Source organism: Thermomyces lanuginosus (assembly GCF_041956635.1).
Source record: "Thermomyces lanuginosus strain ATCC 200065 unplaced genomic scaffold VTN49scaffold_40, whole genome shotgun sequence".
NCBI lineage: Eukaryota > Fungi > Ascomycota > Eurotiomycetes > Eurotiales > Trichocomaceae > Thermomyces > Thermomyces lanuginosus.
In genome coordinates, this window is record NW_027192374.1 from 1,418,969 (window position 1) to 1,433,176 (window position 14,208).

At 52.6% G+C, this 14,208-nt stretch overlaps 10 protein-coding genes across 10 annotated transcripts; 6 read left to right on the forward strand and 4 right to left on the reverse strand.

The window, feature by feature from the left end:
• Positions 1-74: 74 nt before the first annotated feature.
• Positions 75-377, reverse strand: VTN49DRAFT_6542 (uncharacterized protein; the record flags this gene model as incomplete). The annotated part of the gene is made up of 1 exon (XM_069414713.1): positions 75-377. The coding sequence occupies one exon, from the start codon at positions 375-377 to the stop codon at positions 75-77; it is 303 nt and encodes a 100-aa protein (XP_069265931.1).
• A 757-nt stretch (positions 378-1,134) lies between these two features.
• VTN49DRAFT_6543 (uncharacterized protein) lies at positions 1,135-2,028 on the forward strand (the record flags this gene model as incomplete). Its single annotated transcript, XM_069414714.1, has 4 exons — positions 1,135-1,207; positions 1,276-1,315; positions 1,456-1,559; positions 1,628-2,028. The coding sequence occupies 4 exons, from the start codon at positions 1,135-1,137 to the stop codon at positions 2,026-2,028; spliced, it is 618 nt and encodes a 205-aa protein (XP_069265932.1).
• A 235-nt stretch (positions 2,029-2,263) lies between these two features.
• Positions 2,264-4,085, forward strand: VTN49DRAFT_6544 (uncharacterized protein; the record flags this gene model as incomplete). The annotated part of the gene is made up of 7 exons (XM_069414715.1): positions 2,264-2,291; positions 2,355-2,422; positions 2,480-2,839; positions 2,890-3,325; positions 3,378-3,657; positions 3,709-3,815; positions 3,874-4,085. 7 exons carry the CDS (start codon positions 2,264-2,266, stop codon positions 4,083-4,085), a joined length of 1,491 nt encoding a protein of 496 aa, XP_069265933.1.
• Positions 4,086-4,346: 261 nt separating this feature from the next.
• VTN49DRAFT_6545 (uncharacterized protein) lies at positions 4,347-5,115 on the forward strand (the record flags this gene model as incomplete). The annotated part of the gene is made up of 3 exons (XM_069414716.1): positions 4,347-4,365; positions 4,458-4,568; positions 4,640-5,115. 3 exons carry the CDS (start codon positions 4,347-4,349, stop codon positions 5,113-5,115), a joined length of 606 nt encoding a protein of 201 aa, XP_069265934.1.
• A 319-nt stretch (positions 5,116-5,434) lies between these two features.
• VTN49DRAFT_6546 (uncharacterized protein) lies at positions 5,435-6,746 on the reverse strand (the record flags this gene model as incomplete). The annotated part of the gene is made up of 6 exons (XM_069414717.1): positions 5,435-5,788; positions 5,837-6,050; positions 6,101-6,238; positions 6,296-6,377; positions 6,431-6,559; positions 6,617-6,746. 6 exons carry the CDS (start codon positions 6,744-6,746, stop codon positions 5,435-5,437), a joined length of 1,047 nt encoding a protein of 348 aa, XP_069265935.1.
• A 417-nt stretch (positions 6,747-7,163) lies between these two features.
• Positions 7,164-7,599, forward strand: VTN49DRAFT_6547 (mitochondrial 54S ribosomal protein bL32m; the record flags this gene model as incomplete). The annotated part of the gene is made up of 2 exons (XM_069414718.1): positions 7,164-7,494; positions 7,547-7,599. The coding sequence occupies 2 exons, from the start codon at positions 7,164-7,166 to the stop codon at positions 7,597-7,599; spliced, it is 384 nt and encodes a 127-aa protein (XP_069265936.1).
• Positions 7,600-7,936: 337 nt separating this feature from the next.
• Positions 7,937-9,201, forward strand: VTN49DRAFT_6548 (uncharacterized protein; the record flags this gene model as incomplete). The annotated part of the gene is made up of 7 exons (XM_069414719.1): positions 7,937-7,939; positions 7,998-8,034; positions 8,092-8,352; positions 8,406-8,575; positions 8,631-8,724; positions 8,775-8,961; positions 9,018-9,201. The coding sequence occupies 7 exons, from the start codon at positions 7,937-7,939 to the stop codon at positions 9,199-9,201; spliced, it is 936 nt and encodes a 311-aa protein (XP_069265937.1).
• Positions 9,202-9,314: 113 nt separating this feature from the next.
• On the reverse strand, positions 9,315-10,139 carry VTN49DRAFT_6549 (uncharacterized protein; the record flags this gene model as incomplete). The annotated part of the gene is made up of 2 exons (XM_069414720.1): positions 9,315-9,859; positions 9,911-10,139. The coding sequence occupies 2 exons, from the start codon at positions 10,137-10,139 to the stop codon at positions 9,315-9,317; spliced, it is 774 nt and encodes a 257-aa protein (XP_069265938.1).
• A 352-nt stretch (positions 10,140-10,491) lies between these two features.
• Positions 10,492-13,706, forward strand: VTN49DRAFT_6550 (uncharacterized protein; the record flags this gene model as incomplete). Its single annotated transcript, XM_069414722.1, has 4 exons — positions 10,492-10,600; positions 10,655-11,821; positions 11,874-12,543; positions 12,596-13,706. The coding sequence occupies 4 exons, from the start codon at positions 10,492-10,494 to the stop codon at positions 13,704-13,706; spliced, it is 3,057 nt and encodes a 1,018-aa protein (XP_069265939.1).
• Positions 13,707-13,887: 181 nt separating this feature from the next.
• On the reverse strand, positions 13,888-14,208 carry VTN49DRAFT_6551 (uncharacterized protein; the record flags this gene model as incomplete). The annotated part of the gene is made up of 2 exons (XM_069414723.1): positions 13,888-14,026; positions 14,069-14,208. The coding sequence occupies 2 exons, from the start codon at positions 14,206-14,208 to the stop codon at positions 13,888-13,890; spliced, it is 279 nt and encodes a 92-aa protein (XP_069265940.1).

Consider the following 14,208-nt stretch of genomic DNA (forward strand, 5'->3'; position numbering starts at 1 on the left):
TTTGCTTTCTTTTTTTCTTTGCTTTGGGAAGGAGTTGCTTGCTTGGTCACATTGGGTGGGATTCGAAGAACGACTCACTTTGAAAAGATCGGAGCTGTCATTGGTTGGGAGCATGTGCATAACGTCCAGCGCGTTGATACCCCAGTCTTGTCTTGATTTGGACTTGTGTGTGTGCAGCCAATTGGCGAGTTTGTTTCGGGACGGTAATCCCCCTGGCACTGGACATGGGCGAGGAGTTGATCTGGATCATGTATGGGCAGCATTGCTGTGCAGTAGGTAATGGATACATCAGTGAAACTCAATGTGTGTGTGTGTGTTGTTTGATCTGAGCCAGTGAGCCGAGGACCGTTGGAATGGCTTGCTGGAATGAGTGCCATAGTCGACGCCCCCCCCCCCCCCCCCCCGTCGCTAGAACGATAGACGAGCAGACTGCCACGTCAGAGGGACTCGGTCTGAGATGGAATCCATCCTCGGTCGTCAGGTTGTTGTGGTTGCGGCCTTGTGTCCGCAGAGTACATTCGCACTACTCTGTGGCTGGTCTCGTACGACCGTTTTCAACTTTGCACTCCTCTCAGTTCATTTTCCAGTGGAATCATGGGATTGGACGGAGAAAGCAACAGATTGCGGCGGCTGCTGCGTTCGATAGGGCCGAGAATCCATTTGGGGTTGCCGGAGTAAGCCGGTTGCATGGCTGGGCGAGATAGGGTAGGACTGCAGCATGCAGCTGGAGGGCATAAGATTGTTGGAGTGTGCAGTTTCGTTCATGATTGATTGATTTGTTCATTTTTTTTTTTTCATCCTTCAGTGAGCAATTTCGCGTTCGAATGGACAGTTGAGTGCAGCTATTGTTCTCAATCCTCAGAATCGATCCACGTTAGAACTGCCACTGCTGAGATTAACGAGGAATGACTTACAGATTCTTCATTGTTCGCCTGTCATGAAATGCTTTCACTGAAGTTTGGGGCCTTTCCTGGGTGAGTGTAGAATCCAAGCTTCAGGAAAAATCCACCGAGGCTCGTAGATCAATCAATCACCGGCGCTGCAAGCTGCAGGCTGTGATAGAACCGCGCCGCACTGTATCAACCCCGCCGCACCATCAAATATTTCGTGCAAATCACAAGAGAGCCCGCCAACATGGTCTACTACTTCACCTCAAACGTTGTTAACCCCCCGGCGACGATTTACGTCGGAAAAGACAAGTATGAAAGTATGCGACGTTCCAATTTCCCTCCGGTAAAGGAAAAGAGCGAAGTTGACCTGGGCGCGCACGTCTAGATGAGGAGCTCATCAAGCATGGCTGGGATCAGGATGTTTGGTAAGTGTCCCCCCTAAAACAGAGAGCTCTTAGCTTCGATCATGGTCTACTGATCGCCGTTCTCAGGGTTCGTGCACCTCGATAGCGCTTATACGAGTACCGATCTAACACGGCTAGTTCCACGTCGATAACCTGTCCAGCGCACACGTCTACCTACGATTACGCGAGGGCGAGTCATGGGAGAATATCCCGGAGGAGCTCCTCCAGGACTGCGCGCAGTTGACCAAAGCCAATTCCATCGAGGGTACGACACACCTCTGATAGATGGAGGAGAGACTTGCAGCTAAAAAGGATCTCGCACGCCGTTCCCAGGAAACAAAAAGGATAACATCACCGTCATCTACACACCCTGGTCGAACCTGAGAAAGGACGGGTCCATGGCCACCGGCCAAGTCTCCTTCCATAACCCGAAACAGGTCAAGAGAATCCACGTCCCAACCCGCCAGAATCCGATCGTGAACCGATTGAACAAGACCAAGGTCGAGAAGTTCCCAGACCTCCGCGAGGAGAAGGAGGAATACCTGCGCCAGAAACGCCGCGCCGAGCGCAAGGCACGCGAAGAGCGCAAGTTGCAAGAAAAGCGCGAAAGGGAGGAGCGGGAACGGCTCAAATGGCAAAAGGAGCATGCGTATGATGACCTGTTTAGTGAGGAGAATATTGCGAAAAGCAGTAATCAGGATCGCGATCCGAATTTCTTGGATGACTTTATGTAGGCAGATGGGATAATCAATTCATTCTGATCTTCAAAATTGAGTATAGAGAATACGAATGGAATGGCATGTTGGTGAGGCTCGTGTTGATCATCTCGCGCTAAAGGCTGATGCTAGCGTGTCCCAAGAATCCTAGTACATACCAGCTTCATCAGAGGAGAATCTCGAAGCAACACACCTCTCCGATTGATTTAGTTCCCCCTCTGCTGGACCATTGGCCTTGACAGTTGCAGAAATTATGTCTCCAGAACAACAGTCGGCTTCTGGTTAGTTTTGTGTCTTTCCTTCTCTGCTGGGCCCATGTGCTCACTGGCCACGCGTCATTGCAGGCTCCAAGTCCAAGAAGAACAAGAACAAACCCCCCACGAACTCCTCGGAGGAGCCTAATAACTCTACGGTATGAGACGTCATCGCGTATTCCCCCAAGCACTACTGGCTCATTCTATCTGGCTAGGATCAATCCAACGAAAATGAACCCGCAGGAACAAGCTCCGACGCCGCGCAGGATGATATCGACAACGACGAAAAGACCCTTGTCGACGGCGCCAAGGCCCTCGCCGTCACTGACGCGATTGACAAGGACAAATTCGACGCCCTAGTGCGCGACCGCGACTCGCTGCGCGCCGAAGTGATCGAGATGCGCAAGTCGCTAGAGGAAATCCAGCACAAGCACCAGGAGGAAATGGGCGCGTTGCAGAGGCAGCTCGCCGAGTCGGAAAGTAAAAAAGAGCATGCGGAGACGCAATTCCAAAAGCTGCTTGAGCGAGTCAACACGATCAAGTCGCAGCTTGGTGAGCGATTGAAGGAGGATGCCGTAAGTACTTTCCTCAGAACGCTCGGAGCCATGAGGCTTAGTAGCCGTAGGAAGAAATTGAGCAGGCCAAGTCTCGCATCGATGAACTAGAGAAACAGAATTCAGGCCTCCAGGCGGAACTCGACGAAAAGATGACGACGATCAAGCAGTTGCAGGAGCGTGCCGAGCGGCAGTCGGACGAGTTGTCGAGCCTTCGACAGCGGACCAACTTGTCGCAGCAGAATTGGTTCAAGGAGAGAGAAGAGCTGTTGGAGCAAGAGGCATACCTCCGATCCGAATTCGAGGAGGCCAAGCAGGCGATGCACAATTGGGAGGTTCTCGCCATGGAGGAGCGGTCGATCCGCGAAAGCCTGGCAGACAAGGTCGCCGATCTCGAGGACCAATTGGGCAGCCTGAAGGAGGAGTACGAAAAGGTTGCGTCGGAGAATCACTCGCAGTCGGTGACCATCGATGGGTTGCAGCGGGCGTTGCAGGAAATTCAGGATGGTATGCGACTCTTGCACAGTTTCTATACGGGCTCCAGCTGACTTCTTCCCAGCGCGGAAGCAAGAACTACGTGAATTGGTACAAAGCTCCGACGCCCAGCTGGAGGAAGTGCGCAGCGCCCTCCGAGAGGCAGAGAAGCGTGCATCTGAAGCCGAGTCAAGCCTTCAAGAAGCTCAAACGGAGCTCGAGCGACTCCGGCCATTTGAGAAGGAAGTGCGGGAAAAGAACTTGCTGATTGGAAAGCTCCGGCACGAGGCCGTCACGCTCAACGACCACTTGACCAAGGCGCTTCGGTTCCTGAAGCGCGGGAAGCCAGAGGACAATGTTGATCGGTGCGAACCCTCTTACCCCCCAGCCTCTTCACAACACTAACCTCTTGACAGACACATTGTCACGAACCATCTGTTGCATTTCCTTGCTCTGGACCGGTCCGATCCGCGAAAGTTTCAGATTCTGCAGCTCATCGCAGCTCTGTTACAATGGACAGACGGTATGCTTATTCTTGTTCTCGATATACTGATTGAAATGCATTACTAACTAGAGTATAGAGCAAAAGGAGCAAGCCGGCCTCACACGCCCTGGCACTTCAACCCCCAGCGGTGCCAACCGGAACGCAGGTATCTCAATGCATCGCACGCCCAGCACACCATCGCTGGGCAGTGAGTACTTGGAGAGCAACAGCTCCGGAAAGGAGAGCCTGGCAGAGCTGTGGTCGCATTTCCTGGAGCAGGAGGCACAGGGGCGAACAAAGTCCCCATAGGACATCGGGCATAGATTGGTTGATCAGGCTAATATGTGCATGGCATGGGGTGATTATGGGGTTTCATTGTGTATCGTACGTTGGGCGGCGTTTTCGGGCTGGTTGTTTAGGTTAGATTTTTCAGTTTCAGATCTAAATAAAATCAAATCACCAGATCAACTTTTTGAACAATCAAAGAAACACATGAACCTCGCATTCCGACTCCTACGAAGTCCCTTAACTCGGTCCCTTGGATTATTTCGCAGTGCCTTTTACGCGACAATGTCCACGACCACATCAGGTTTGGTCCCCTCTAAACGAGAAGTCTTCCTTCTCATCGTGCCTGAGATGAAGGCAGCTATGCTAACCCGCATACCGAATCTCTCCTTGCAGTCCAAAAATACCGGCCCATTGTGATCTCCGGCCCGTCCGGAACGGGCAAATCGACCCTCCTGAAGCGCCTGTTTGCGGAATTCCCCGATAAATTCGGTTTCTCGGTATCCCGTACGCCCTCTTTAACCCCTCCCCCACCGCCAGGGGCTCTCTCCTATTGACTGATGCTCGATATAAACTAGATACCACTCGCGCCCCTCGAGCCGGCGAGCAAGATGGCCGTGAATACCATTTCGTCTCCCGCGAGACCTTCCTCTCGCTAGTTGCAGAGAATGGCTTCATCGAGCATGCCGAATTCAGCGGCAACTTCTACGGCACCAGTGTCGCGGCAGTGAAAGCCATCGCAGAGCAGCAGCGCATCTGCATCCTGGATATCGAGATGGAAGGTGTGAAGCAAGTCAAACGCACGGATCTCAACGCGCGGTTTGTGTTCATCGCGCCTCCGTCGTTGGAGGAATTGGAGAGGAGATTACGGGGCAGAGGGACGGAGACAGAGGAGAGTGTTCAGCGGAGACTGGCACAGGCGAAGAAGGAGTTGGAGTTTGCGAAGGAGCCCGGTGTGCATGATCGGGTGATTGTGAATGATGATTTGGAGAGGGCGTATCAGGAGTTGAGGGACTGGGTGGTAGACGGGGGCAAGTTCGGTGCTCAAGAGTAACTTTCTTTCATGGCATGGCATGCATAGATGTTTTTTTTTTCCCGGATAACTGCATAATAGTTTAGACTTCAAAAAAATTGATTGCTCGTCGACTACATACATAGCAAAATATATAAACATCACAAAGACTTGCTCGAGAAGATCAGATTAGACTATCTGGGCACCAAAGATTAAGAATAGGCAAAAAGGAAACAAGAAAGAACGCGTCGAGCAGCACCCCCAGAAACACTTAAAAGAACAAGGATATCAATCACGAATGGGCAAGGTAATGCAAAAGTCGATCTGCTCGGCAAGTAACTTTTTCTATTCTTCCCTCCGCTTAATATCCATTCATCCCTCCTCGCTGCGAGTTGCGGCTCAGCTCTCGATCCGCAGATGGGCTGATCGGTCGGCTGCCCCCGGCACCAGCACCGCCGCTGCCATGACCCTGCGCGCTGCTCTCCTTCAGCGCCAGCAGTTGCTTCGCCCGGAACGTCTCGTAGTGGATCTGACTCGTCGTCTCGATCAGGTCCTGCAGGTGCGTCCGCGTCAAGAAGTTTCGCAGGTACACAAACTCGCAGTGGTTCTCGTCCTCGACGTTGATCACACCCCAGCGGTTCTGCCGGCCGCGCACCTGCTTGCCGTTGACGACAATGTTCTTTTCGCTACCGACGACGGCGAACGGGATGATGTTCTATTGCCGTTAGGATCGATCCTAAGAGTAGGCCTTGTAAAACCATACCTTGATTTGCGCATTCATTGCCCGTTCCTCATCATCCAGCTCGTCATTGTCGTACGGGTACATCTTGAGGTTGTGGAACGCAAACTCCTCCTTAATGCGCTCCTTGAATGCCTGGCGCTCCTCCAGTGTCAGGGAGTCGGCCTTGGCAATCACCGGCACAACGTTGACAACATCGGACAGCTTCTTAAGAACAACAATGTCAATCGGTTTCAGCCTGCACTTGGTTAGTAACAGCCACTTGTAACACTTGTCGGTGGTACATACGCATGGCCAGACGGCTGGATGAAGAACAGGCAGCAGTGAATGCGCGTGTCCTGGATATAGCGCTCACGTTGAGCGGTAAGCTCCTTCCGGAGGTAGGCCGAGTGCTGGTCCTTGATGTACTTCACGATGGGGTCCCAGCTACACCGCAATCAGCGAACTACTCCCTATATTGGAAATTTGGAGCCAGTAGCATACCATCGGTCATTGTTCACCTGGTCGCCGTACCCAGGAGTATCGACAATGTTCAATCGGAGCCGCACTCCGTTCTCCTCAATGACTAGACCCAATTAGCGGAACCTCCCCCCTTACAGATCAATGGCGTTCACATACTATGAGACACCGTCTGGATCTCAGTCGTCGAGCGGACGGGCTCATTCGGGGCCATACGGCCCTTCGAGTCGATCAGGTGCGAGGCGAAAATCGTGTTGATCAGGGTCGACTTCCCCAGACCGGTTTGACCTGCATTCCAATCAGCTATGCTCGGACCCCAACCTTTCTTTTCCCCGCAGTACATACCAACAACCATCACATTGAATTGGAAGCCACGCTTCAGCAGCTTTTTCTCAATTTGCTGCGTGATGCTGTCGAAACCGACATGGCTTTGAGGGAAGACCGTGGCCGGTTGAGCAGACGCTTGTGCCGACATGGTAGTAAACAGAGTAAACAGGAGCTCAGAGGACCGGGGAGAATGGGAGCTTATGAGATTTAAAGAGGGGTATCAGGCGAATTTGAAGCAAGAACACAAAGAGCAGAGCACGACAGAGCCGGACTCCCCAGAGATTCTTCAGTTGAACCCAAGAGAGACTGACTGAGACAGGGTGGAAGTGCCCCTATTGTCTCTTTGCTCGCGCGGATCAGGGGTGGCCTTTGCGCTATACCATTTTAGGACTAGCGTTGAAAGTATCGTGGTTTTCTTGTCTGCTTCTCAACTTCTTCATTGAACTTATTGATGGGCATCTGAACAGCCTACCAGTCGGTTTCGGCCGTGATTTGCACCATTTATCGTCTTATCGTGTCAATCGGACGAAAATTCGACTAGCATTGGTCGAGTGCTGACACCACCATGGCCGCCCTCCGTGTTCTGCCCATCGCATCACGCCCGCTGTTCTCGTCATGGTCGGCACCCATCACGGTCACTGTTCAGCAATGGCCCCTCGGAGCGTATAGCGCTCTGCCAGCCCGAGTCGCCGAATCCATCAGCAGCATCCCCGGCTTGCTGTCCGGCCTGTGGGACTCGGTCCTCCGCGCGGTGCCGAAGAAGAAGACCTCCCACATGAAAAAGCGCCACCGACAAATGGCCGGCAAGGCTCTCAAGGATGTCAAGAGCTTGAACACATGCCCGGCATGTGGCTCGATCAAGCGCGCCCATGTCTTGTGTTCGAATTGCGTCAAAGGTAGGAATGTCGGGCCAAAGTCTGGGAACAATATCACTGACGGCATGACTAGAAATCAAAGAAGAATGGCAAAAAGCTGCACGCGAGGCCAAGAATGTCAACTGAAGATGATCAGAAAATTTGTCAACTGACTGTCTAAATGAGTGTATTATATATCAGTCTGGAGAGTTTACGAGGCTGCATGGTCATGGGCGTCTGGGATCTGGTTCCGCATGTTATATGTGAATTGTCCTTTATGTTACTGTATGTAGACTGTATCATATAGACCAATCGCTTGATCTGGTCATTTCGGTGCTTGAATTGTGCGTAGAACGGCATCTTCACGCTCAATTTCTGTGGAGAAACTGATCGTCAGGCGACGCCAAGACAGAGCTTCATCCCGCATCGAAGAGCTCAACTCCCCCGCCATCGCAGATCGCTCAGTCAGCGACAAGAGCAAAGCATGGTAAGCCAACGCTACACCACGTATTGGCTGTTATTGCCATCACTGACGCAGTCGCAAGTCCAAGCAATATCTCTCCTGGAGCTCTGCAGAAAATGGTGCGCGCTGCCCGCAGCCCACAACCAAGAACAGGCCTCGCTGACAATAGATTGCAGCTCACCCCGTTGACATCTTTTCCTTGGCGGTAACGCCCAGTCAAATCCTCTCTGCGTCGGGCTCTTCAGCTATCAAGGTCCACGACACTACAAATTCGGAGTTTCCCCTGGCCCAAACGCTGGCCGGGGCGCACAAAGCTGGGTGCCACCACATTACTACCTCGAAGGATGGGCGTCGAGCCGCTTCCGTAGGCTTTTGCGGAGAACTGAAGTTCTGGACATGCAATAACGGGACATGGACGGAGGATACAGCTCTCTCTGGTATGGTTTTTCTAGTTCATTATCCTAAGTCTTTTTTGTTAACAGCCTTGTAGACAAGGTCGGACAACCCGAAGTCTGGGCCATCACCTTGTCGGAAGATGGGCGATACCTCGTCGGGACAACAGATAATGGTCATGTCAAAGTCTGGGACTTGGATGGTGATGCGGCGTTGGTCCAGGATTTCGAGACCAAGGGCAATGTCTTTGGAACTTGCGTCCATGTTGTATGTGTCCTCTTAACCCTCTGTTTGAGATTGCAAGCTGACACGCCTGATACAGTCAGCAGATGCAAAGTTGATCGCAAGTGGCCATGCAGACGGCGGCGTCTACATGTTCCGCAGGGAGACCGGCCGAATGGCGTTTTCGCTGATCGGTAAGTGGTTAAGCATCGAGACTCATGACAGGCGGCTCACATGTGAGTAGGCTTGGTAAAACCTGTGCGAGCCGTCGCCTTCTCGCCTGCAGGCAAACTTCTCGCTGCTGCTGGTGACTCTGGCATCATTGTCCTGTACGACACATCGTCGGGAGATGAAGTTGCTCATCTTTCCGGCCATTCGTCATGGATTCTATCGTTAGACTGGAGTCATACCGGAGAATTTCTTCTCAGCAGGTGAGTTGAAATCTTTTATTCTGACAGCTTCTGGATCATGTCCTGATGTGCGACAGTGCCTTTGACGGCAAAGTCAAAGTGTGGTCTATCGAGCGACGAGCCTGTGTGGCTACTCATTCCGAGACCGACAAAGCAGTGTGGAACGTCAAATGGCTGCCAAAGACCGGCAAGACCGAGTGCTTCGCAACGGCCGGGGCGAACCGTAGCATATCATTCTACCGTGAGGCGACAGGTGGATAGACTTAAGCAAATGATCCCTCTAATATACTATTTCCGACGACATTGAGATGACATAGAGCGCTGTATTATTACACTATCATATCTCATGGCAATATTATCATGACCTGACAAATTCACTTCATCGCTTCGACAAAGAGCTTTCTCATCCTCTTCAGTAATGCCGCAAAATCTCGATCCTCGTTAACAATCTCTAGCTCCCGCTCGATCGCAGCGGGATCTAGCTTTGGTTTCGTATGAAAGATTTCATAATCTCTCGACGCGGTTCCCAACTCAAACCACGCCTCTCTCTCCCAGTCCTTTTCGACCAGATGTGTAAACACAAACTTTAGCCGATCCTCTCTTCCGGCTCCCTCGATACGCATGCAAAGATAGTTCTCCCAAAATTCGAGCTCCGGTGCATTCAGCCGGGCCTGCGCGTCGAGGTAGCGCGCATGTGACCTCTGCGCCTCGAGCTTCTGGTTAATCGCTTTCTGCGTCTCGGCTATCTGCTGCTTTAATCGGTCCCGTTTGGCTAGCCGTGCATCACGCTCCATTGTGACAGATGAAATGGCCGCATGCATCTCTGCGGCCTCGGCGGTTTCTTTTTGCAGGGTTTGCGCGTGGGATTGCGCCTTAAGGTTGAGGATTTCGATGTCTCGCTGTTTCATTCGTTGGTCCTCTTGAATGGTTGTCAGCCGCCATTCAAGGATAATGAAGGATTATGGTTTACCTTGAAGTTCAGCCAAATTGATACGAAATTGATTACGCTCCTCTAGCACTTGTTTCCTCCCTCGCTCGATGAACGCGTCGAACTTGGCGGTAAATTGAGCCATGCGCGCGCGCAAATCGTCGAAACCAAAGTTGATGCTTGGAAGCGAGTCGGCCATCGAGGGCGCCTCGGCGGACGCAAGCGGTGGCCGCGTGCCGCTTGTTGATAGTGACGGTTCGAATGAAGACATTTTGGCGGATTATTGTTTGATCGCGTCGTCGTATGGCGATGGTTGACGGAGTTGTTTGGCCAATGTCATCACCAGCGGGTCTAAACATTGACCTGATTGGTTGCCTGAGGCTACAACAGAGCTATCTCGAATTTCTTCACCTTCAAGTTCGCGAACTTTATCTGATAAAAGATGAATGCTTGTAGGGCAATCCTCGAAGAAAATCTCTCGAGGAATCATGTGCTGTATGCGCTGAGTGCAGGCATATAATACACACGCGGAACGCAGCCTCTGGTACTATTCTCATGCTTCATAACCCCCATCGCAATGCGCCTGCACGTTCTACGACGTTTGCCAGTACCTGCGCGGCCAGATGGGTGACTTTTATAGCAATGCCCTTATATACGGGCATATGGGCACTGCCTCTTATTCAACTGAGACACAGTCATGGCACTTTACCCGCAGACCAACGTCAACACGCCGTAAGTAGTCGCGGACCGGCTTGCTTCGACCCTTTGCTGACCGAAGTGTAAAAGCTTCCTTTATTTCCTACACTGGCGTAACGAACCGCACGGTTAGGCCTTCTGCTCGACGACAGTCGGATGATTTGACACAACCGAAGGATCTGTCAGCGGCTCATTTCCGAGCCTTTCCTGAGCTGACAGCTACATCGTCCACTGTGCAGGCAGAGGGATTGTCTAGGGCCATCACGGCCGCAGCAGCACAATGGGACCCTCAGGTTTCCTTATTACTAGACTTTGGGTACGCCGCGCAGCCCTACCGTCATCGAGCGGCGCATGAAAAAGTTGTCCCCATTGCCGCCGTTGTGTCCGGCGAAGGCCGGAATGTGCTCACTCTGGCCCGTCTTGAAACCGAGCTTGTCGAGATCGCGGAAGGGCTGCCGATAATGATTCCTTGCATTGGAAATCAAGAAATGGTGAACTGGACTGGCACTGCGACTCCCATTCGGCAGATTCGCTCGTCACGGCCAGTCGACGACGAGAGCTTCGCCGAGTTCATCGCTGTGCGGTACGAAAGATCAACGTTCATTTTGCAGCCGTACCATCACAGCGAGCCCCAGCCCGTTAGGACGCGTGGAACGCCGTACGACCAGGACTGGACACTTCCCACGCAGGATGCTCGGCTCGATCCGAACCCATTGCTGGAGATTCGCACGTCGCAGACGGGCGGCTCTGCTCATGTCGACGTCGCGTTTAATCCGTGGTATCAGCGGCAGTTTGGGATCGTTGATGCACGTGGAAATTGGAGTCTCTGGTCCATTGCTGACAGGGATAGCCAAGAGGATCTTGTCGTGCATGTACAGTCGGGTTCTCTCGTTGAACCGGACGCGGAGATGTACGATGGCTGGGGTGCGCTGGAGTGGGTTGGAGGTGCGAGTTCGTTCGTCGTTGCGAACAGGAACCGCATGATTCTCTATACCCAGGTGAGCGAAGGCGGGCCCTCCTTCCCAGTAGATCTGGGGCTGCGACGCGAGACAGACTGGATTCTAGACGTGAAGAGATGCCCGGTGCAGCCCTCGCGCTTGTTTGTGCTCACCACATTGAGCATTGCCTGCATTGACGTCGATCTGGACTCTCTCCAGGAAGATTCTCTGCCCTCAATCCGTCCTCGTCTGTTGTGGCGTCACTTTCGCGATCCAGAGGACCTCACACTGCGGCTTATGACTGTGACTGTGGGTGACTGTATGTCGTGCAAGCCTGCTATCCATACACCGATTGCTAAAACATATCACAGATCTCTACCTCGTCCTGTATTCCCGCTTCAACCGCGTGGGCCTGGGCTTCGAGTTCCCTCCCCCAACAATGGACACCCCGGAGCCCGCTGTTTCGGATCCTTTCGAGGTCATGCTCCCAGAAGTCCCAGTTTCCGGGAACCAAAACCCCCAGTACCTCACTGTCATGGTTAGAGAACTTGAGCAGCATGTACCCACTCGTGGTCCGCAGCATGCCCCGTCCTCGCGACTTCTAAAAATGTTCGTCCTGGACGACACTCTCTCAGTGCGTGAGCATCTCTTTTCTGCACCTCTGGATGAAGACGATGGGTTCTCTTACGCCGGGGTTACCGGACGTGGCATGCTACGCTTGTGGAAAAGGAGCACGACTTCGGCTCGAATCAAGGGTCCCGAACAAGTCGCAGTCTACGAGTCCGACTATTCTTCGAGCGGTTCGGGAAAGAAGCATGCTAATAGAGGCTCGAGGGGCAAACCGCTGCGCAAAGGCCTGGATTTTACGATACTATACAGACATATTGTCAAGGACAAGGAGGCGTTTATTGCACCCAAAAAGAAGAACATCAACAAAGCCAAAATAGTCAGCGTCAAGCGAGCGTTTCGAGATTGCATGGAGGAGCTGGCCGGACTGGTTCTCGAGTCTGATAATCAGCGCTTCAACCGAGCGCTCACTGCGTAGGTTTTGCCCGTTCCCTTTGACTAGCCAACCACTAACTGGTAATACAAGGCTGGAAATTTGCAACTGCGCACCAGTATCCGACGACATTGACGAAAGCGCCCAAGATTTAGAGCAGCTCAAAACCCAACTCGCTGATGCTAGTGGCGGAACACAGCTCGTTTACATCCCTATGCCCTACACGGACAAGGGCCCCATGCGGTTGACCAACGTCGAGCAAGACGCGGATCTCCTCGCGCTCTACGACCGGATGGTCCACGACTGGCTCTCTATCCTGCCGGACACGATCGCCGGCCAGACGCGTGTCTTCAAGGAGAAGCTCATCCGCAACGTTGCCGCCGAGCTGTGTCTTGCACGAATGCTGCATGTCCGCTCCCTCCCACCACCACCAGTCAGATTCGTCGAGCCTCCTTCCTCTTCAGTTGAAGGAGGCCCACAATTCTCATCACAGTCACTGCCCAGTCAGCCCGTGTCGCAACCGCAGCGTCTCGCTACGACCTTTGGCTCCATCTCCTCGTCGCCCAATCCCCCTCACGAGTCGATGACGACGATGACGACCCTGAACCTGGATGCCCTGACAACATCCTCAAGACTCGCCACCTCCTCCTCCTCGTCCTCGTCCTCCGTCAACAATATCCCCCGTCGCCGCGACAGCAACACCACCACGAGCAACAACAACAACAAACCCTCTACCATAGCAGAAGGAATAATCAACGATATCCTTTCCCACTGGACCCTCGGAGGCGACCCTTCAACATATAGCTGGTCACGCACCATACAAGCTCGCGAGGAACAACAACGTCGTGCCACCGCCGCCGCCTCCGCGTCCCAACATAAGAAACGGAAGCGTGATCGTGAGCGTATGTTATCTGACCATCGACTCGTCCGCACGTCACCGGTGATTCCGATCATTCGAGGTGGCGGGTTCAGTACGCAGCTACAACAACACCAACAACAACAACAACATCAGCAAAGCGATGGTGATGCTATGCAAGGGACTGATGGGGGCATGATGATGGTTGGGAGCAGTCAGATCAGCGAGGAGATGCTGCCTATGCCCATGACGCAGATTGAGCGTGGTGCTTATGGTGGTCGGGATGTGACGATGATGAGAAATAACAAGGATAAGGCGAAGAAGAAGAAGAGGACTGCTGGATTCTAGTTGTATGTTATATATACTCGAGTTGTATAGCTAGACTTGATAATGGATACTCCGAAGCAAGAATTGGATTCATTGTAATATTATGATTGAAAAGCAACTTGACGATATTAACGTACATGACTCGCGTTGCTCTTTTTCTGGTGAATTTTTTCGATTCTCATACTCCCCTCCCTCCTCGCCATCAAATCAAATCGAATCGGATCGGACTGACCGGCCGGTCTATGCCTGGTAAAAACTCCAAACAAATACCGACATACGCCCCCCAGTAGCCATGGAAATTAATCCGATCCAAGTGAAACGGGCATGAAAAACAGGTGGCGCTGGACTCTTAGCAAAGCGAGCTCGACTGAGTAGTTACTTACAATCCGGAAAGGAAAGGTGAAGGATAAAAGAAAAGGTCTGCCCAGGCGCTACACTTTGTAAAACATCCAGCCGTCGGAAAAGTCGCCGGTGGACGACGACCTCGTCTCCTTGGTCGGCACATCCGCCTGTCCATGTCCAT